Genomic DNA, 22,190 nt, shown 5'->3' with positions numbered 1-22,190 from the left:
AGTACTTTACCTGCTGAGCTACCCTCCTTGCCTCTGTATTCTTCTGTCTCAATGATAAGCATTGTGCTAAGGAAACACATTATCAGTATTAGTTTCTCAATGCATTACAATTAGACAACAGAAACAAAGTACAAACTTCCTTTTGATGCTAAAGTGTGACCAAACTGATAGCTGGATAGAAGCAAATGATTCTTTAAAACAGAAAAAGTTTAAACTTGGTGCTTTTTAGTACATTTGTAGAATTGAGAACTATTTTTAAAAAACTCAGTGTCAGAACATCTTACATGCTTCAAAATGTCTCCGCTCACCGTTTGCAGCTAATGCCTGGTCCTGGCCTCGGGATGAAATCATTTTTGATCTACTTCCCACCAAACGCAGGCTATGCCACATAAACAGGTGGCTGAGGTACAGTCTCCGGTGCCAAGATTCGTCCTCAGCACAGTGTTCTTCCGGCCCCTCCAGGCGGCAGCAGGCAGCAGTCACTCCGTGTTCCCTGTAGGGACCGCCACACTTGGTTCTTGTGTCCCGTGCTTGCATTACCTCAAGGCTGTGGTTCTCAAGTCCGCTGCTGCAGACACCGGGCCCATGACACTTTCAGACCCCTGCTTTCATTTTCTTGAGAAGATCCCTTGGAGTCTGGCCCTCCTGTGTCAATTAGGAATTAAGAAAATGCCTCCTCCCCCACCCTACCCCCAGCCACAGCCACAGGCCAATCTGATGAAGGCAATTCCTCATTTGAGAGCCCTCCTCAAAGGCGCGTTAGTTCTTTTCCTCTCTCAGGTCACGAAAGGGTCATGTTTTACTCTTTTCCATATTTTCCTTCCTCTCCTTTCATTTCCAACCTGTTTGTGAATCTTTCTTTATTTTATTATATATTTGTTTGAGATAACGTCCTATTCTATTATTATTCTATTGTGTAGCCCAGGCTGGCCCCAAACTCCCTCACCATACTTAGCTTTATTTGAGTGTTCGAATCTGAGGAATGACTCTCACAGACAGAATGTCATCGCCAGATCTGGCTTTTTTTTTTTTTACTGGTCAGATTGGAGACCCATTCCACTGGGGTAGACTTTAATATTGTCAACGATATTTGCCCTTCAGGACCTGTTTAGCGCTCCTGTTTCTCTCCAACCCCTTTCTCATTAGAAGGTTCTGTCTGTTGTTCTCAATGTTTTTTTAGTTTCATTTTAACTCTTGTTGGTTTTTTTCTTAAAAAAGTGGCTGCTCTAGGTATTACTATGTGTTTTACCTCATTTTACCAACGTTTGATGCTAACCACTGGGGCAAAAAGTGAAACTTCGCTCCACATATGCCAGTTCTGCCCCTCTTTCCTGTGTGCCATTATGTCATAGACGGCACACTTATTTACAAAATTAACAAAACGCTACAGTATCACGCTTGTTTTATATAAACTTTGGAAGTCAGAGGGGAAAGCATATTTATGTTTCAAAACCTACACATTCCTCTAATCTGGAACTCTTCCTGCCAGAGACTTAGTTACCACCCGCTCCTCTTTCTTCAGCCTAAAGACTTGTCTCCAGTATTTACTTCTGAGACAGGTCGGTGAGTAGTAGGTCTCCCAGTCTGCCTTGAAAATGCCTTCATTTTCCCGTCCCCCTTGAAGGTCAGCTTTACTAGATTTTTCTCTAAATCTTTTTCAGTTGTGTTTACTTACTTCTGTGTGCCCTTGTGCCATTGGTCGTCCTCCCGCCATAAGGGTACCAGGGTATTGCCTGTGTCTTGGAGTACTTTCCACCTGACCTCCCTGCCCTTGGGAGTTAGAGGGGAGGTGGCACAGTGAGAAACACAGAATAGCGCTGCTGCAAGCTTCTTTAATATCCTGCTCCCATGCACCATTGGCCCCAAGAAAGCACCTGTTCTAAATGGCAGTTCCCGATTGGCTGGCACTTGCACCCCGATCCTTGGTCTCTCAGGCAGTCCTCAATTAGGTTCTCCTGGAGAAGATGCTTGTGTGGCTGCGCTGTCTCCAGTGTACATAGAGGTGGCAGCTGCCTTTCCTCCTACACCAGGAATCAAACTCAGGGCATCGAGTGACTTTACTGGCTAGGCCAAATCAGCAGTTCCTAGATATAGAATTCTTGGTTGATTGATTCTCGTTCTCTCTCTCTCTCTCTCTCTCTCTCTCTCTCTCTCTCTCTCTCTCTCTCTCTTTTGTATGAATGTATGTATATATGTATGTATGTATGTATGTATGTATGTATGTATGTATGTACGTATGTTTGTCTGTCTTTTCCTCTGGCTCCTATCCCTCTAGATGAAACAATTATATCATTGTTGCCCTGAAAGTCTTTGTCAGTATTTGTTTCTGATTTTGTTTTTGTTTGTTTGTTTGTTTTGAGACAATGTTTCATTATTTAGTCAAGTAGCCAGGACTGGAGTCTCCATCCTTCTGCCTCAGCCTCCTGAGTGTTGAGACCACAGGCAGGTAGGTATCACCGCTCTGGCTAGGTGAACGGCTCTTGTATTAAAACCTTTGTAGCTCTATCACGGTACAGTCCTCCTCTGGGGCTCTCTGCACTGATCTTATCTGGGAGTTCACTGGGTGTCTTGGATGTGCTGGACAGCGGTGTTGGGTGACTGTAAACTGACCTTCAGATTAGAATGAGGTGAGCTTGACACAGGGGCAGCTGTAACTTGGTGGTGCCCTGGGCCCAGTGTGCAGTCTGAGTATGCAGTTTGCAGCAGCTCCAGCCTTGTATTAGAGTCCACTCTGGAGCTGCCCATGTTCTGGTTTCCCTCTTCTTGGTTCTCCTCTGGATCAGATTCTGGCAGGGCCATAGGATCTACTCACCTCAGGAATGTTCTAGATTCTAAACTGGGCATGATAGCATATACTTGTAATCCCAGCAGTTGGGAGATAGAGGATAGAAGATTAGTAAATTGGAGGCCAGCCAGGATGATATAGCAAGTCCCTGTATAAACAAAACAAAGCGGCCAAGAGTGGTCAGGATCTGCAGTTCCTTCTACTGCCTGACCACAGCTTTCTGCTTTTTTAGCAATATGTGGATATGTGGAGGAAGTTGTTTCTGGGCCAAGCGAGATCTCTCTCTCTCTCTCTCTCTCTCTCTCTCTCTCTCTCTCTCTCTCTCAAATAAAGTAGTTCACCCCTTTTAACCACTACAAAGAAAGTTCTCTGGAGTAATCTGTTGTCTACTGATCCACATTTTTGTAGTATGTGATTTTTTCTTTTTTCAGATTTATTTATTTTTATTTTTATAAGTACACTGTCGTTGTCTTCAGACACACCAGAAGAGAGCATCGGATCCCATTACAGATGGTGGTGAACCACCACGTGGTTGCTGGGAATTGAACTTGGGACCTCTGGAAGAGCAAACAGTGCTTTTAACCGCTGAGCCATCTCTCCAGCCCGCAATGTATTTATATTCAGGGATCTTCCAGGCTTCAACTCAGAGCTTCTCAACCACCTTCCCAATGCACAATCCTTTAAATAGTTCATGTTGTAGTGACCCCCAACCATAAAATTGTCTTTGTTACTACTTCCTAACTGTACAGTTATCATACTACTGTTATGAATCATAATGTAAATATCGGATATGCAGGATATCTGATGTGGCCCCATGGGGTCAAGAGCCACAGGTTGAGAAGCACTGCTCGCTCTACTCTCTCATATAAACCATTCTGCTCCCCGGAGCCCAGCTGTATTATCCCTCGTCTTCCTCAGTCTCTCAATGCTCACATGAAGCATTCCCTTACCAGGTGAGGCATTCAGGTAAAAGCCTGAATTTGGGGATTCATTTGCCTCCGCTTTCATGGGGCAAACAGGCATATGTTGCTTGTATTCTCATTGGCACAAGACCAGAGACTTAAACCTTCTAAACTGTGCTTGGAAGACGCTGAAGCCAGAGCTTCTCAGATCTTCTGGCCTGGTGCTGTCCCCATTCACCTGACTGCAGAGTCAATGCACTCTCTGTCTTGGTGCCTGGATGCTGTGAGTGGCAGGTGTCAGTGTTCAAGAGTACATGTCACGGTGATGACAAAGCACCTGGGCCATTCTAACATCACCAATACCAGTAAAGGATTGGCTTTTTCTTTTGTTTTAGACAGGGTCTTATGACGTTCCCTGGTTTTTTGGGAACTCACTATTTAGACCAGGCTGGCCTTGAACTACGGACATCCACCTGCCTCTGCCTCCACAGTGCTGTGATTAAAGGCTGCCCTCACCAGATTCAGGAAGGATATTGTTTTTTATCTCTGAAACCGGAGGATGACTCAAAGTTGGGGAGCATTCTGAAAGGTACTGCAGAACATGGGACCCCCTCCCACTGGGCTTTCCAAGCTGTCATGTATTGACGAGCTACTGTGTGCTGGGCACTTTCTTCAGCTCCCTTAGAAGGTCCAAGAATTGGCTTTTACTCTTCTCCCCATCTTGAATAGAGATGTGGCAGGGCCAGCAGGGAGAGCAGAAACGAAGCAGGGCATGCTGGGTAGAGCAGGAAAACCTGCTCTGTCACCGTTTTTCACATTTGCTTCCAGGTACACTTGGCTTTTTGCCTCAACTGTTTTTAAAACCACAGGACAGACAGATCCTTTCAGTGAGACAGTTAACTTCTGGTTCTTCTCAACCAGTCTGAATCAAAACTCCACATCTTCCACGGAGAATAAAGGGTGTGAGGTGGAAGTGCTCTGTAGACACCCCTTTGTGCCATTGCAGTCCATGAGGAACAAACTGCCACCCAGCTAAGCCCACTCTCACACTTCTGGTGCCTCCTGCCCTTCAAGGATGCCAGGGCTCAGGGCTGTCATTCAGATGTAAGATGCCAAGTATCCTATGCTTTCCATGTTGTTCTCCAGACCCCAGAGAGTTGGCTCTGGTCTTCCAGGGGTGGAGGTGGGGCATAGGGGGGTATCCATAACAAGCAGGTCCTTGTCTGTGGGGACCCACCCCAAGCTAACCTCTCAGTGTGGGTGCCATGGGACAGTCAGTAAAAGGAGAGCACATTGAGTCTCAGATGTTGCCTTGTTCTCTGCTGTCATTAAAGCATGTCCACAGGTCTATAGCCTACAAGGAATGTTAGATGTTGGTCCCCTCTGTGCTGCTTCCAACAGGTCGATGCTTGGAAAATGAAGGGGGCCTTTCAGAGCTTGCCACTCAGAACCACGAAGAACAATGTCTGCCTCCTTGGTGCAACAAGACGCACTCAGCCAGGGCTTCTTCTGCTCCCCAGTCTCTAGACCTCTGCTCCTGTTTCTATGCCAACCTACCTACTCGGTCTTGTTTGAAAGTGATGTACCCACAGGGATCTCCAGGCTGCCCCGCAAGAGACACCCCTCCCCCGAGCTCCTGGGTCTTTTCAACGCTCAGGTATGTCTGCAGCACCAAACTAAGGAATTACACTGCCCTCCAGTGGGCTTAAAGCGTAAAAGCAACTCACCGCAGCCACCTAGAGGGGAGGTTGCTACAAGGATGGAGTTCTAGCTGGTTGTTTGGGCCAGCATTGGGACAGTTTCTAATGAGGCGCTATAATCTATTTGGGACCAGGTCTTGGGAAACACTTGGGTCAGAGAGGATCAAGCTAGGTATCGTGGTGGACGTTGGGGCTCAGACCTGCTTCTAAGTCCAGAAGGCAGATGAACACTTCAGACAGGTTGAGAAGCACTGATCTTCCTTTTTCCACCAGCCAGTTTTTCATCATCAGGGCAGCTGCTGGGTCCAGAGGAGGGCCCTGTGGCCATTGTATACAGGCAATGTACAAGGTGCTGATGGTCCTGTATCCAAGTTGCAGACTGGCATCTGGCTCTACCCTTCGATGGAAACCCCCAGGACCAGGGCCACAGACTAGACCAAGCAAAGGAACTGCTAGGCAATGGCACCTGGGAGTTTCCAATGGCCTGCTAGTCACTGAGGCACTGTTCACCTTTGCATCCCAAAGGACGCCTCACCTACTGCAAAATATATCTATTTCTACTCCAGCCCACAGAGTGTATGCGATGCAGGTGGTTCAGAAGTCATTGCCTGGCAAGTTATAATTTTGATCAGCTAAAATTACAAAACCTGTTACCTGTGTGGAAATACAGGAAGCACGTTATGTCCACAGACGCCTACACAAAGGTACTTGAGTCGCAGGAAGGAAAGTAACTGTAGAGGATATAATCTCTTGTCTAGGAAAGTTGGGGGGGGGGGCTGGTGTGTGTATCTGATGTCCGACCTCTCCAGGGACAGGAATATAGGGCATCAGACATGTAGGTTTCTGAGGTCACTGTAGATGGTGCCACAACAGCTACATCTTTGTGCAGCCACTGACCCCCTCTGGGTAGTGTTGAGTACAGGGAGGCAGATCCCTGGAGGTCCAGAGCTGCCAAGCCTTAGTAAGGCAGTCTTGGCCTCATAAGTGCTTAGTGGAGGGAGACCCATGGGGTAACTAGAAGTAAACCTTAGTGGGAGAAAACTGATGGTCACACATGGTAGGAAATGTTCAGATCATTCCTGAGGTCTAGGAGTTGAGTTCTGAGGAAGCAGTTCGGTTTGAGTATTGCAAGGGCAGTGTATCATGCTGTCCTTTTCTCTAAAGGACCTCACTGGCATTTGTGGAATGCCCTATGACCTGGGGGTGACTGGAACACTGCAGCCCTTGGGGATTCCATGACCATGAGCCCATCTAGTCCTTGCAGGTTAGGAAGGAGGTAAGCAGCCCAGGATGCTTGGCCAGCATGCAGCTGGAAGACTGCAAAGGGTCCCATGGAGACCATGGAGTGGGGAAGCACAATCTGAGGCAGGTAACCATGGCCTGGCACATGAACAGTAAGATGTTGTTACTCTACTGAAGTATCTCTGGCAAGAGCAGGCCCTCTGCCCTGTTGCCTAACATGGAGAACTTAGTGACTGACAAGGTTAAGTGTCAGCAGGGTTGTACACAGGCAAGGAGCTACCTCTGGAGACAGAATAGGGGCCACATGGGCCTTGGTGTCAGCGTACTAGGCTTCAGGGGTCTCACCTTCACCATGGACATGGCTCTAGTGACTTGTGCATGTCTCCATCAAGCAGTGTCTCCACTATTATAAAGGAACAAAAGATAGATCTATACTCCAAATGTTGGGAGTGGGGTACTATAAAATGGTAACAATGGTACTGAACTTCAATCACCACCCTACACAGAGGGGCAAGATAAGGGACAAACTGCAGGTGCACTAAATCTTGAGTAGGGAAAAAATGTATTTCCTGTCTGCAGACAAAAAGGTGTGCTTTTGTCTGTTGATGAATCTCTCCACGGTGACATGTGACTGTCTAAAAGACATCACAAGACAGTTTCTCCAAAATTTTATTTTAATTTAAATTACAGGGCCAGCCAGATATTCTGATAAGAAATTCACTTTTCCTCAGGAGAAAGGAAACACTTCCATGTCATTAACAATTGTATACATCTCCCACTTTTTTTAAGGGTTAAAAAAAAAAATCACATTAAGTAACTGCCTTAAGTAAAATTAACCCTTTACAACACCAAAGAAACCACACCCAGGATAATCGTTCTGGTAATAGGAACCTAGGAAATGATCACACTTTAAATGCAACTTTTCAATCTTGAATGTTTTCACATTGTTCTGTTTAAAAACAATCCAGAGCCTTCTCTGCCTTCCTCTTCCAGTGCGTTCATTAGTGACCCAGTTCTCTGACACATGGCACCCATCTGCCACAGCAAGGCTCTAGTACTACTCTGTGTTTGCCCAAGTGGAAGCTGCATTGTTGCCTCAAGTTCTCAGAGCTGGCTAGGCAACAAGACACCCCTTCCATTCGGTGTAATGGCTGCTGTCACCAGATCCTGACTCAGCGAGGGTGGCAAGGACTGGGTCACTTAGCTCAGCTGAGTCTGCTTCCTACCCAGCTGAGGATTTCCTTGTCCAGGAGATTGAATACTTTCTCTATCTCTACTGGAGAACATGAGTTATCACGCACGTACGCACACCGGTAAAGAAAGCCTTGGAAATCCTTTATTGAAGACTGCCATTTAGATGAAATAGAACAGACCTGTATTTTCTGGAGTGGTTTTTCTGACTTGTATTCCTTGAAGGAAACCTTAAAACCTAAAACATCAGCTAGGAGACTCCTTTTACTGGCCAATGAATAATTCAGTTAGTAAGAGAGGCTAGCAAAGAATAATTATGTAAATTTTTTTAGTCAGCTACAGCCATGCTGAATTGGATCGGGCAAACTCTGATTTTAAGTTGTTAGTTGTGATCCGTGTGTCAACTAAGACAGACAGACACCATTCTAGTAACTTTATGTAGATACAGTCTAGGAGACACTGTTCTGCTGTGGTCACAGTCACAAAAAGAGGTGCAAAATCAGTTACTTTATAAATACTGATAATTTGCAGCATTAAGGAAAAGGACATTAAAAACCATCAATCTCCCCGAGGACATCTAGGACCAGGGCTCTTCTTTTCCTAAGAGAAGCCAAAGTTTTAATTATTCAGTTTCACGACTACTGTACTGGATATTACTTACTCTAAAGAAAGGGTGCTCTACAAGAGGTCCCCCCCCAACAAAAAAAATCAGCATTGTTTAGCATGATCTGTATCATTCATAGATATGGCAATCTTAGGACGCATTTAAATGAGTAAGGCCAAGGTTCTGCAAGAGTATGTACAGACCGCGTTCCCGGTTTGTAGTTCTGCCTGCCAACGGCACCCCATTGGGTAACTGAATACAAGGGATTGGTTTTTTTTTCTTTTAATGCTGTGATCCTTAAATGTTAAAATCAGCATTTTCATGTAATCTCAAGTATTTCAATTACATATGAGCATTCTTTTTTTTTTTTTTTTGCAAAACTCAGGTAATAGTTACATACTACTACAATAACATTCCTCTGCTGTACAAATTAAACGATTTAAAAGAAATGAGCATTCTAAGAATTATATACAGAAGAAACCTGTAAGCAGTGTTGAAATGAAACACTGGGTGTTGCTGCTAGCGCTACTGCTTTAAAACACCTTCAAAAGTAAAATAACAAACACCCCTCAACATATCCAGGTTTACAAGTTTCAAGAAAATCAAATGTCAAAAAGTTCTAGAAAGCTGTGAAAAAGCATATATACACTTTCTTATGACCTTATGAAGTTCCACACTCGAGAAGTCGCTAAGTTTCAGTATCAATTTATTTGCACATCAACTTTATCCTCCCCAAAGCTCACACTGGATGCAGTCCTCCCTTCTGATCTCCAGTAGACCCCTGTGTACACCGTCTTCCTGCGGCAGAGACGGATGACCCGGCACCAGGGTGGGTGTGCCCGTGCCGCACTGCACAGACTGGAGAGAGCAGTGCTGATGGCCAGGCAGGTGTCAGTCCATGTCATCACGTTCTCTTCTTTCCCTAGACCACTCTCACTGTACATTTGCTTTCATGAACCCAGCCATGTTCAGAACTCCTGTAGCAAATGGAGTCTGTGAGTTCTGAAATGACACAGAGATCAAGGGAAAGACCACGTGCGCTCTAATGTGCAAGCAGCAGCAGCTACGTTCTCCAACCTGGACTGAAAAACAAAAAGGTAAAATGAAAAACCGTTCACTTAACAGCAGATTAGCAGAATGCTCCCCATGCGCCGAGGGCCTGGTGCTGAGGAGCTGACAGCAAGTGCTGAGCGTGGGTGGACGGCAGGGCGTGCTGCAGACTAGGCTTCTTGCTGGGCTGCTCTCTTCAAATCCCTGATCTGCTTGACTAAGTAGGTCTTCTCATCATTGAACTGCTCGTCTTCCGTCCTGTCGTTCTGAAATTTGCTGAGGAACTCGATGAGTTTGGTCTGGTTCTTGAGGAGGATGTCTAGGATGGGCTGTGTCTTGTTGGGGTTGGCCACAAACACCTGCAGAAGAGAAAACTACGTCCGTCAGAGGAGACATCAGTGCCCATCCAGCAGCTCCTGGGCGGGTAGGGCATTAGTCTTTCTTCAGAAGAACTTACTTTTACATGACAACGGGGATAATGATGACTACAGGCTTAGCACAAAGACTGCCAAGCCATTCTGCCTGCCCTGACACACAGTACTGAGGTCTAAACACCACCTTTGAGTTTAGAATCAAATAATTATTTCTGGGCACAGGAGGTCAGACTGAAATTTAAGATTAACACCCTACCCCACAAAGAAAGCATTAAAAATACCTCTGGCCTTGTACTGGACCTTACTTAAGCAGCTAGAGAAAGAGTCTGAGGGGAGCCTCAGATGGGATGGGGGGTGGGGGAAGACGAGGACAGGAGGGGCAGCATTTGTTTTTGCACACCTCTGTGCAAGTTGAAGAGTAATACCCACCTTCTTTGACTACACTTCTCTTCTCACTAGCAAGGGCCCAGCCCATTTCCACCCAGGCCCCGCCTCTATTTGCACGCTCTGACTGGTTACAACACGGGCAGTACTTTAGGACTTGTAATGAAGTTTCAGAAGAAGGTACTGTTTGCTGTGCAGCTCACCTTGAACACGTGAAAGGCCTCAAACTGGATGTTACGGCTCTTGTCTCGGAGGAGGTTCATCATTAACTTGAGGTTCTCAGGTTTACTGATGTATTTCGTCATAATAGTGAAGTTGTGTCTGTCTAACAGCAGTTCACCCAGAAGCTGAGAAGACATTTAGACCATTACTCTTAAATTAAGACTTAGAGCAAATCAAAAAATTAAACAATCCATCTTCCAGTCGTCACTTGATGCTAGAAGAGACTGGTTTCAAAAGACAGTAACAAAAATAAAAATGACAGCATAGGGGTTGGGGATTTAGCTCAGCGGTAGAGCACTTGCCTAGCGAGCGCAAGGCTCTGGGTTCGGTCCCCAACCCCCCCCCCCCAAAAAAAAGAAAAAAAAAATGACAGCATAACAAACCACCACCTCCCAAAGAAGGAAAGGGTAGAGGAAGTTCCGTTTATTAACTAATTTTTTTCCTGTTTTAAATTCTTTTTAGCAGGGCTTTCCAGGATGAAGGGTGGTGTTTGCCTAAATGCATGCTGTTTTTCATTTTCTCACATCTGCCTCAAAAAGCTGCATCTCAGCAGTGGTTCCTCAAGACAGCCCTGCTCAGAAAGCACAGCAGGGAGCTGAGACCGTCTCCGCTGTCTCAGTACCTCCTCACTATTCCATATGAACCCAGTGTGCAAGCGGCTGGCTACTGCTCAGCTGGGACTGTCCTCCAGGTTGTGCTTGCACTGAGCTCCAGCTGAGGCTGTCTATCAGCCACATACCGGGCTGGGAGCAGACAATATCCTTGTGGGCGGATAGAAGGGCACCTGTCCTGGTGCTAGCTGCCTGGGTTCAGATCTCCAGCTTTGAGTGGCATATTCCCCTTTGGGGTCTCTACCTTATAATGTGGGCATACAGACCACTACCACACCCCACACCCTGGAAAGACCCCAACCATGCTCAAAGCACAAATGTGCTTTTTTTCCTAAAGGTCTACAACCAGCACCAGCATGTCCCTGATGCTCCAAATTCAAGTTGCAAATACATAGTGAAGAGAAATGAATGACATGAAAAAGAGAATGTGCCATACCTTCAGTGACTGTCTCTTTGTCACATAATTTTCTGAATGAAGTAGCTTTTCATATTCACTGAAAAACTAGGAGACCAGAAAACACACATCAGGGTTAAGGAAAAGGCAGCTAGATAACACTGTAAAGTTCAGGACAGACTCTGAAATAACAAAGGCCTGAGCTCTCCTGCTGACAATGATGTCAAACCTCCCTTCCTCATGTGCCCCTATGGCAATGCCACCAGCCACTTCTATTCAGGGAGCTCCTGGGACTGGTCCCTTCCAGGCTCCAGTCAGATCCACAGACTACACTGACAAGTCCCCCTCTATACCCTAACTCCATGTGCATAAAACATTAACATAGTGGTTCTCAACCTTCCTAATGCTGCAACCCTTTAAGACATTGGCTGACCTTCTACCATACATTATGTAATTGCTATTTTTAACTTTTTGCTACTGTTATGAATCATAATGTAAATATCTGCTTAGTGAGGACCACTGCATTAACACCTTCTCACACTTTCCATATTCATTTCTTGGTGTTAAAAAATTCCTATCATTTCATATACAGGAACTCTATTTGTCTAAACCACAAAGAGAAAACCGAACCCGTTCTTTCACGGTATCAAGGAAGGAGAGAAAATAAAGATAAGAGAGGGGAGAAACCTCCAGTATTAAGGAGACAGGACTTTTGAAAGGTGAGAACTTGGCTCAAAGGTGAAGGGATCGATATTACTTAGAAATGGGATGAAGGAAAGATATTCCTGGAATGAGAGACCCGGGGAATGCAAAGCTGTAAATCAGAGTGATAGGGGTCCACCAGGTCTTCCAAGTGGGGATAGTAAGAACATGTCATCAGGGTAGGAGCAATTAATGCCAATGCATGTCAGGCAACCCAGCTTCCCTTCAACTATGTCAACAGGACATTCTGAGCAACCAGCACATATCTTTTCATCTTTTAACTGATTGTTTCCCCCCATTCTTTAGTTGGTAAAGCAAAAACCAACAAACAAAACCAAAAAAGTGGTCAAGGTTTTAAGTATATTTTTTGGTAGGACTTGATATTTCTTCTCCCTCAGATCTGACTGCACTTCACACATTTCTGTAAAAATGGCTTTCTAAAATCTTGTTAGCTGATGTCACATTCGCAAATAACATCTCACTGTGTTTTAGCATTCTCTCCAGGAGCTTGAGCGGTAGAAGGTCACATACTCTACACACTCATTAGTGGCACCTGCTGCTCTGAGGCTAAAAGGAGGCACAAAGAGTAAAGAAAGCCTTTAGTCTTAGGACTTGAAGCCAGATTCTGGGTTCTGATGTTAGAGCAGTGGTTCTCACCCTTTCTAATGTTGCAACCCTTCCTTCCTTCCTTCCTTTCCTTCCTTTCTTCCTTCCTTCCTTCCTCCTCCTCCTCCTCCTTCTTCTTCTTCTTCTTCTCTCTCTCTCTCTCTCTCTCTCCCTCTCCCTCTTTCTCTCTCTCTCCCTCTATGTTTGTCTGCCCATCCCTGCCTCTGCCTCTATGCCTGTCTCTCTCTCCCTCTCTCTAGTTTTTGAGATAGGGTTTCTCTGTGTAGCCTGTGCTGAACTTGCTCTGTAGACCAGCTGGCCTCCAACTCAGAGCTCTGCCTGCCTCTGCCTCTTGAGTGCATGGATTAAAGGCATGTGCTACCACTGCCCAGTGCTTTGACCCTTTGATACAGTTCCTCAGGTTGTCCTGACTCCCCAAGCCATGAAATCACTCCATTGCCTTTTCATTATCTGTAATTTTGCTACTGTCACAAACCATAATGTAGACACGCAGGATATCTAGTATGGCCCTACAAAGGGATCATGACCAACACGTTGAGAACCACCCTGTTAAAAGGCCTGTGATGCTCCAAAGAAATGAAGGCTGCCACCTCAAACCAGAAACACACAAAGGAAATAACCGCATCCAAACATTCATGGCAGAAATAAAGTGCTGTCAATGTCTAAGCTATCTATGAGGCTGCCTTCTTAGCCACATGCTGTTGGGAGGGGAACAAGGGACACACAAGGACACATAGATTCTGCCTCCAAGAATCTTATGATGTAGTGGGATAGCAAAACAAATGATGAAGTATTAACAATATTTAAAACTTCAAAGATTTAAACTACTAGTAGAAGAATTAAAAAATAAGCCAAATCACGTGGGATGGATGGGAAGTTCAGGTGGAGAGTTAGTATTCTAAGTTCTCTACATGATTATCAGATCTTGGGCAGTGTACAGGGAACCGCTGTGGCACTGTAGCCCTGGGGTAGTGTTGTGGCTGATGGGCAGCAAGTCATCAAGCACCCGGGATCACTGACAGCTCTCTGGAGGTCATCACGGCTGGGTTTGACCGACACTGACACAGAGCTGGAAGCAACCTTACCGATGGCTAGTCCAATGTCCTCACTTTACAAATAAGGAGGGTTTCTAAGCCCCCAAGCAGTGAGTGCCTTGGCCATGGCCACCAAGGAGTAAGCAGTGAAGCAGGGGCAGAGCTGGGGTCCTGCCCACTCTAGGCCAGCGCTGCTCAAATCCTATCAGCTGCTGCCTCTTTCTCTCTACTTGTATGCAGCAACTGATGAAAAAGGAAGAAAAAGTATAAAAGTCAGACTAAATTCTCTTTGCATCTTAACTAGATTATCATTCAGGAGCAAAAATGACCACTTCCCCCTTCTAAAGTAAGAAAAGTTGCAAAGGGCAATGTATGAATCAAGGTCAATTTTTGCTTTCGGACTTGTCTTAGTAAAGTGATCATTAAAACCATTTACAAACACCATACAGTCAAATATTCTGATACAAAATCTAACTGAAATCTCCATTTAAATTAATTTTTGTTAAAAATTATAAATGTTATTTAAAGTATTTCACATACTTACTCTATCATAATGTTGCTCCAAAAATTCTGCACTGAGCAACTTATGTCTTGTAAGTAAATCCTAGAAAAGGAAAAAACATGTATTTTTATAGTTGTTCTCCATTAATGCTTTCTTACAAAAGAGAATTCTAAAATATTTGACAAACTACCCAGTAAACTGCGGTTAAATATTAGCACACAATAAGAACTGAGTTCTTCATCATGGTTGTTACTCAGGACCAGGAAGTGATCTTGGTCCCACTGAGGCAGAACTGTTTGCTTCACTACAGGTGGCACTGGCCCTAGGCCATGCACATGGGCAGCAATGCAGCTTGAGCTCCAGGGTGGAGATACTGAGGCCCAGGTGTGCAAGGAGCTCGTCTCTCACTTGCCTCCCCAAAACGTCCCTTCACGGAAGTGTTCTGCATGTCCAGTCATCTACTCTTGACTTCAGACTCTGACTTAACAGCACTTCCTCAGAAAACTTGTCCTGATGGGTCATAGTTGTGATTCTACATGTGCTTGTGGGATAATTAGTTAGGAAGGTCTCTCCTTCATTAGACTGTCGGTTCCGTAAACACAAGGATCACATGGATTTTCATAAGCTTTGTGTTTCTGGCACCTAAGTTCTTCCCAGTACATAGTAAGGGTTTAGTATTAAATATATCAGTGAATGAGCCAGGAAAATTAGAAGCTGTGTTTGGGAAAGCATCACATTTTATGATCTTCATGGTATGCTTTTTTTTCCCTTTTTTTTCGGAGCTGGGGACCGAACCCAGGGCCTTGAACTTGCTAGGCAAGTGCTCTACCACTGAGCTAAATCCCCAACCCCATGGTATGCTTTTTAAGAAAGCTTCTAACCCCACCCCAAGGATTTACAGCTGTTCAAACTGCTGTATAAGGCTAGTGCTTTATTCACTCATTTAAACAGGGATGTTCAAGAAACTTTGCTAATTTTCCCCAAGTCTCATGTGAGAGTTAAACAAGTGAAATAAAAAAGCTGGAGTTCAGTTTCACATCTCTGGAGAAGCCTGCAGTACCCAGTTGCTGCTCAGCATGATTTTACACGCAGGGTCTGTCTCCATTTGACAGGTGCTAGAAGCTTTTCCATCACAGGCAGAAAGGGAAGTGGTGGTGTGTCCAGACCCTTAGCAAGCATCAACGGTTGCAATGCAGAAAGGAACACAATGCATTCCAAGCTACCAACAGAGAAAGCACCTAAGCCTCCCTGTCAAAAGAGCATGCTTGATTAAAGGCTGATGTCCCCTCAGTAGGTACTGCTAGGACAAGGCTTGTATCTACAAGCCACTGCTGAGTCCCCAGACCCTAGAATAGTGTCTGAAACAAGTCAGGCACTCAGAAACCGGATGGATGGTGGGGTATGAGACTAGCATGTCAGAATCTGTACATGGTGATGCCATTTCAATTTTGTGGCTGAATCATTCTTGTGGGCAATCTAAATCTAAGTGCAGCCAAAAGAAAAGACCCTGTTCTCTGGCCACATAAGGCACTATTACACCTCCCTTCATGCTGGGCTGCTGCTCCTGAATGGGGCACTCCCTCCCATCAATGCACCCTAATCATGATTCTGACTCCACAATGGCAGTGATGCTTGAAACATCACAGTGACCACTCTATGCTATAATTGTAAGTTAATTGCAGCTTGCTTTATACATGACATTTACACACATGTATCTGAGGAATTACCTAAAGCCTCTGCAGCAGCTGTACTGATTCTGGAAATACATCTTTGGCACCACTCATACCTTACTCAGTCAGGGTGAAACCCTACTGTCATTCCCCAAGCCTTCCCCCTGTCCTAACGTATTCATCACCCTTATAAACATTTACCCAGAGCCATCCTTACCTCCGGGGCTCTTTACTAAGCTGAGCTCTTAAAAGGAAAGTGACAACTTCTCACCGTGTTAGTGTTCATGGCTTCTGAGTATGAGTGAGCTACATATACTAAACAAGAATTCAACAATTTTTAAGGTCATTTAAGGAAATGTAATACATCAAGATTTATTCTCACTAAAAACAAAAAGAAAACATTCAAGATTGACCCATCATTTCTATACCACAAAGAGAAGTCTGCAACTAAAGAAACGGGTCACACAAATCCTCGGGAGTAAGGTGGGGGTTGTGGTGGGATAAGGTGGGGTGGGACACAGGAGGACACAGAAGGCCTAGTGCAGATAACCCTGCTCCCTTGATGGGATTCAGGTATATTCTGATGTGTCTTGGGCTGTCCATCATGCATGTAGTTCTTACATTTGATAACACATATATTCCAAAAAACATGGTGTCTGAGAGGAGGTCAGTTCCACTACCCCATCTAGTGATAGCCAAAGGAGGCACTGCAGAGGGCCCCGCCACATGAGGAAGCCTGGTTGCTGGGCAGTCTGTGTATTATCTATGCCACACTCAGGGAATAGCTCAACAGGAAAGTGTAAATTTGACCTTAAAGGACTTTTGCTTTGCTGATAAGATTTGAGAATTTAGGATTTTTTTTTTCACATTTTTGGTTGTTTTTGTGGTTTTACTACAAATACCTGAGGTATACCAAATGCATATAAAACACCTTCTTTATTCCCACTAGAGGGCAGTTGTGAGTAGGAGACAAAGATGGGGAAACAATCTGACTTGTAAATGTGCTTAGAATTTAAGTTTTTAAATGTTACCTTGAACGTAGCAAATGCATCTGAAGCTATGTCAAATGTTGACATTTCAACATATCTGAAGAAGTCATAAAACTGTTCCGACCACAAAATGATTTTTGCGAGTGGTTCGTGTCTGATGCATTCTCTTAACATTATCCCACAATTAAGAGCTATTTCTGGAGATTCATACCTGTAAAAACAAAACAAAACAAAACAAAACAAACAAAGGCCACATATGATTTCTCCTTCAAAACAGCAGAAGTGATCATTTCAAACTTTCTCAATGAAGTTTCAGATACTAAGTGAGCACTGCCGTGTTACAGCAGGATCAATTAATCTGTGTCAGAGGTGGACAGCTGCCTTCAGTCAAGAAAAGTCAACTATGGCAGAGACCATGAGAATAGAAGTTGTGTGTGTGAAAAGTCTAGAAGAAAGAGTTATGCTACCCAAGAACTTAGCTTTTACCTACTGTGCTCACCAACAACCAGAAGAACCACAACTTGAAAACAACAGTAATAGCGTATTTTTCAAACTCAGAAATTGACAGTATAAACTCAGGCCCATCCATCAAATACTCAGCAATTATACATCACTGTTTCAACACTCAAAACAGCACTTCCAGATTCTCGGAGACATGTAAGCCTCACAAATGCACGCCTCGTTCTAAGGATTTTACAAACCATCTGTACCATGGAGAACCTAGGGACCCTAAAAGTACAGAGTGGATCCCAAGACCCTGGCATTTCCTCCCTATCTCTCCAAATGCAGCCTTCTCCTTTATTCTCAGTTCCAGCTCAGCATTTCTTCCCTTGTGATCTCTGAGCTGAGCAGGCGCCTCCATAGTCCTGCTCAGACAGGTTGCTCTCCTGCTCCAGGACACCGGTGTTGGTTCTACGTCTTCTCTACCGACAAGCACACATACGTTATTTTTTTGGTAGTCAAACATCATTTCCCAATACTCTAGTGAAGTAATTATTTGGCCAGTGGAGACTCCCTCTTAACTACAACAAGATGTGTCTGTGTAATGCTCGGATGGTGCCAGTCTCTGCTTGCCTACCTGAGTCTTTTTCTTCTTGTTTTGGTATTGCTGATCAAATTCAAGGCGTGTGAATGCTGGGTAAGTATTCTATCACTCAGCTACATCCCAGCCCTATCCCTCTCTTTAAAAATAGGGAAGAACTGGAGTTGGGGATTTAGCTCAGTGGTAGAGCGCTTACCTAGGAAGCGCAAGGCCCTGGGTTTGGTCCCCAGCTCCGAAAAAAAGAACCAAAAAAAAAAAAAAAAAAAAAAAAAAAAAAAAAAAAAAAAGGGAAGAACCCCCTCCGCCCCCTAGTCTCCATTTCCCTTTTATCCTCCTGTTTCCCCTTCTTCCTGCTAAGGTGTTCACCTGCTGAGGAGAGCCCACAATCTTACGGGGCCCAACTATGACTAAATTTCTTTTCCCCAGTTCACTCTTTCTGAACCGTGGCTGGGTATTTTCCAACTGAAAAAGCCTCAAGTAAAGGTCTATGGAAGCCGAGCTTATCTAACATGAAACCTCAACCTTACCACTCAAAACCAAGACCCAACTTCCTGCCCCCTCAGCTCTGCATTTTGGCACCTGGCACCACAGACTTGCTACGCTGGGGGAATTTTATGCACCCATGCTGTCCATTATGGTGGTTACTAAGCCACAGGTGGCTACTGAGTTATCTGAAATGTGGCTATGCAAATGAGGGAGAACAACCATAATTTGAAGTTAAATCATTACACAGAGGTAGAAGCTACCATTCTAGCCTCACTGCTAATCGTCAGCTTTCAGCACTTCCTATGTTTGAAGTTATTGGGCCTTTTCATGTCTTTCAGTTTTATTTCCTTCTCTATTTCCGTTGCCACCTTCACTCACACTGTGACTAACAACTGCAAATGCATCCTAACCTTAAGCCAAGAAACAAAGTTTCCCACCAGCATTTCTAGTTTAGCAGTTTAGAACTATTGCCAAACAAGCTTCTGGGCACAGTGTCCTTTATCCTTCCCTTATTGGACTTACTGGTCTGGTACGAGCACCTCCTACCCTGTCAAAAAAGGTCCGGTTTTTCAGCTTACAGCTGCCTATCACAAGGTTTCATTTTGGCCCTGGACCTTTTGCACCGGTGACATCCCATCAGGGTGCTTTCTTTTTTTCTGTCTAAGTAAATTCTAAGCTCTCTGCAACTCCAGCCTTTAATAAACCCACTTATCTGTTGAAATCCTGCCATGTAGAGTTGTTGCCTGAGAGCACTACCTTTGTCCTTTCATCGTATGTTTGCCTCACATCCTCAACTGCATCCTCTGTCTCAGATAGGGCATGGTACTCAGCATGCTGACTGGCTCTCGTGTGATTAAAATGTCGGTTCACAAGATAGCGCATCATAGTGTTAATCTTTGCTTATCTTTAATAAACAGGACAGTTGCAAGACAAGGGTAAGACAGTTTGGGGTACGAGTATGACAGGTTTTGATCACGGTTTTTCAAGCTCGTCTAAATGATTAAACCATTAGTCAGTGAACAGTTATGCTGTTCAACCTGTTAACACTAGGTTAGAGATCACGCTAGATTTTAAATAGCTGGTAAAATACTGTTCCAAATCCAGTCCACACTAGTACTTCCTGTATGCACACTAGAGTCAGCAGCACGACCTCCCCCAAAAGCTTCCATTGAAGAACTTAGAGCCTGATAAGTCAACCGCATGGAACATTAGTAATCTAAACTATCTAATCAGCTCAAGTACAGAGATCTCCAAAGGTGGCTCACAGTGCTCCTAAAATAGTGCTACCTTCCAGGTCAGGCAGGAATCATACGGAATGAAGAAGATGTCAGAAGGCAAAGAAGCCATCACAGACCAATTGGGCTCTATCAAAAGAACAAAGGAGCCTATCAAAGGAGCACACAGTGGCCTAATAGGGGACAACTTAAATATAAAAGTGTTTCCAATGGACTAAACCAGGTTTGTGATGGTTAATAGACTGGCTGTCAACCTGACAGGATGAAAATCATCTAGCTGGTGAGCTTCGCAGCATACCTGTGAGGATCAATCTATACTAGGCAGCCTTTGGGCATGGTTGTGAAGGAGTATCTTGAATAGGGTAAGAAGGTGTTGTCCATTGCCTTAACTATGGACAACACCATACCATGGGCTAGACCTAAATAAAAAGGAAAAGTGAGCTGAGCACTCTGCTTCCTGATGTCCTCTCCTTCCACCAGGACATCCTCCCAGACCCTCCAACTGTGACCACAAAGTTAACCCTTTCTTCTTTAAGTTGCTTTTACTACTTTAGTTTAGCAACAGGAAAAATAATGCAACATCTAATATCTATTTTGAGTTAATAACAATGTTAAACAATATATTCAAGGCTTATTCAAGTCAGCAGCTAGACCACCCATGCATTAAAATAACGGCACTGGCTTTCCCCACAGACTGTATCTGGGATTTTGAAATCACCACTGTGGAGAGTTCTATTTTATGGAAGAAAATGTTTAATTAGAAGAAGCAATACCAGAATCAGTAAACTGATTCATTCATTCATCCATCCATCCATCCATCCATCCATCCATCCATCCATCCATCCATCCATCCATCCCTGTCTATTTACTTGAGACAGAGACTTGCTATGCAGCCCCAGCTGGCATTGAACTCATGGAGATCCACCATGCCCAGCTAGAGCTTTTTTTTTTTCTTTTTTAAAGTGGGCAGATTAGCTATTATAGAATAGTACAAAGCAAGAGATTTATCTATGAAATTCAGTTTGCAGAAAAGTCCATTTTAAACAAAATCATTTTGTTAAAATCAAGGAAATACAAAAGCTGGGCACTGGACTGTACAAAGTGTGTAGAAGTGCCGAGGCTGTGAAATGGCCTGCATCACACATGCGGTGCAGATGCAGAGGAGCCGAGCTGTGTGTGAGGAGACAGAAGGGCCTCGGAGGGCAGGAAGGCGCGGGGCCAATGACTGAAGTGGGGTTGTGGCTAGGGAAGGCTTGCTGTCTTTTTTTATGGTCAAATGTTCAGTTTCCCAACCAAGTGTGGTGGGAGGAGGGTAGTGCATCCCCAAGCCAAGCTTCATTCTTGGGCTTTTCCTTCTTATCCCCTTGGCTGAGGATTCTGCTCTGACCAGGTCAGAGTTTATACTTTATTTCTCAAAAATCTTACTTATTTCAGCTTCCAGTGACAGCACATGCTTCTAATACTATCATTCAGAAATGAAGTGTAGTGGATCTTTTGAGTTCAAGACCAGCAAGAGTTACATAATGAGACCCTATCTTAACGTTTTTTTTTTAATTTTATGCATCATCTAAAAAAATATTTACATCAAAGCTGCCATGAAATGGAAGTGTTAGTTATTTTTAGACTTCAATAGACCTTTGGTTTCTATAGCAAAGGGAATTCTGGTCTGTATCACACTGTTCTAAGAACACTCAAAATCCAGACTATTCACATGGCATGTTTCCACAGGGACACTGGACTGACACAACAAAAGTTCTGTACAGCAACAGGTGAAGAAGCATCACGGATGGGTAGGAATGGAGAGGAGGAAGCAGGATGCTGCCATGTTACGGGCTCATGCTTTGTCTAAACAAGTCTGAACTTGGAGCCAAAGTGTTAAACCACAGAGATACAAATCCAAATGAGGTAATGTATGAAGCTGGCGGTAGGGGAGCAAGGTAGTTCATACCAGCGGTCACTGCAGTGGGCAAACACGCTGGGATGATATCAAGAAGTGCCAAGCAGCAGTAGTGTGGAGGTGACTGACCGACTACCTTGCCAGCTGGGTTGGCTCAGTGCTGAGAAAGAAGAGGGTCTTTTCACTTTTGTTAATTTAGATCTAAGTTTTGATTTTGTTTCTGAAACAGACAACTACCCAAATCATAAACACCTGCTTAGTCTAGAAGTAACTCCAGGAAGATGTGTAGTGACCAGCAGCACATGCTTTGCTGAACGAGGGTGAGAAGCATGCATGCCCCACAAGGAGGCTCTCACTGCTGTGTGAGGGCTGAGGTGAGGTGAGGTGAGGTGAGGTGAGGTGAGGGGAGGTGAGGAGAGGTGGGGTGAGGGGAGGGGAGGTGAGGGGAGGTGAGGGGAGGTGAGGAGAGGTGAGGTGAGGTGAGGGGAGGTGAGGAGAGGGGAGGTGAGGTGAGGGGAGGTGAGGTAAGGTGAGGTGAGGGGAGGGG

At 44.6% G+C, this 22,190-nt stretch overlaps 1 protein-coding gene and 1 long non-coding RNA gene across 10 annotated transcripts in view; one reads left to right on the top strand and one right to left on the bottom strand.

Annotated features, from left to right (window-relative positions):
• Positions 1-7,281: 7,281 nt before the first annotated feature.
• Cab39 (calcium binding protein 39) overlaps positions 7,282-22,190 on the bottom strand; it is a 61,444-nt gene continuing 46,535 nt past the window's right edge. For 7 of the 9 annotated variants that reach the window (XM_063267024.1, XM_006245374.5, XM_063267023.1 and 4 more), the window contains 5 exons: positions 17,026-17,194; positions 14,367-14,426; positions 11,502-11,567; positions 10,436-10,579; positions 7,285-9,833 (listed from right to left, as the gene is read on the bottom strand). In XM_063267024.1, coding sequence (XP_063123094.1) covers positions 9,645-9,833; positions 10,436-10,579; positions 11,502-11,567; positions 14,367-14,426; positions 17,026-17,194 — 628 coding nt within the window. In that variant the 3' untranslated portion in view covers positions 7,285-9,644. Of the gene's footprint in view, positions 9,834-10,435; positions 10,580-11,501; positions 11,568-14,366; positions 14,427-17,025; positions 17,195-22,190 lie in introns of all 9 variants that reach the window. The other 2 variants (NM_001401625.1, NM_001106924.1) reach the window with 2 other exon arrangements.
• On the top strand, positions 17,193-22,017 carry LOC134480600 (uncharacterized). The gene is made up of 2 exons (XR_010055044.1): positions 17,193-21,651; positions 21,873-22,017. It is a non-coding gene; the product is annotated as an uncharacterized LOC134480600 (long non-coding RNA).

This window comes from Rattus norvegicus, chromosome 9, assembly GCF_036323735.1.
Source record: "Rattus norvegicus strain BN/NHsdMcwi chromosome 9, GRCr8, whole genome shotgun sequence".
NCBI lineage: Eukaryota > Metazoa > Chordata > Mammalia > Rodentia > Muridae > Rattus > Rattus norvegicus.
Note: the sequence above shows the minus strand (reverse complement) of the source record. Positions and strands in the feature narration are given on the sequence as shown.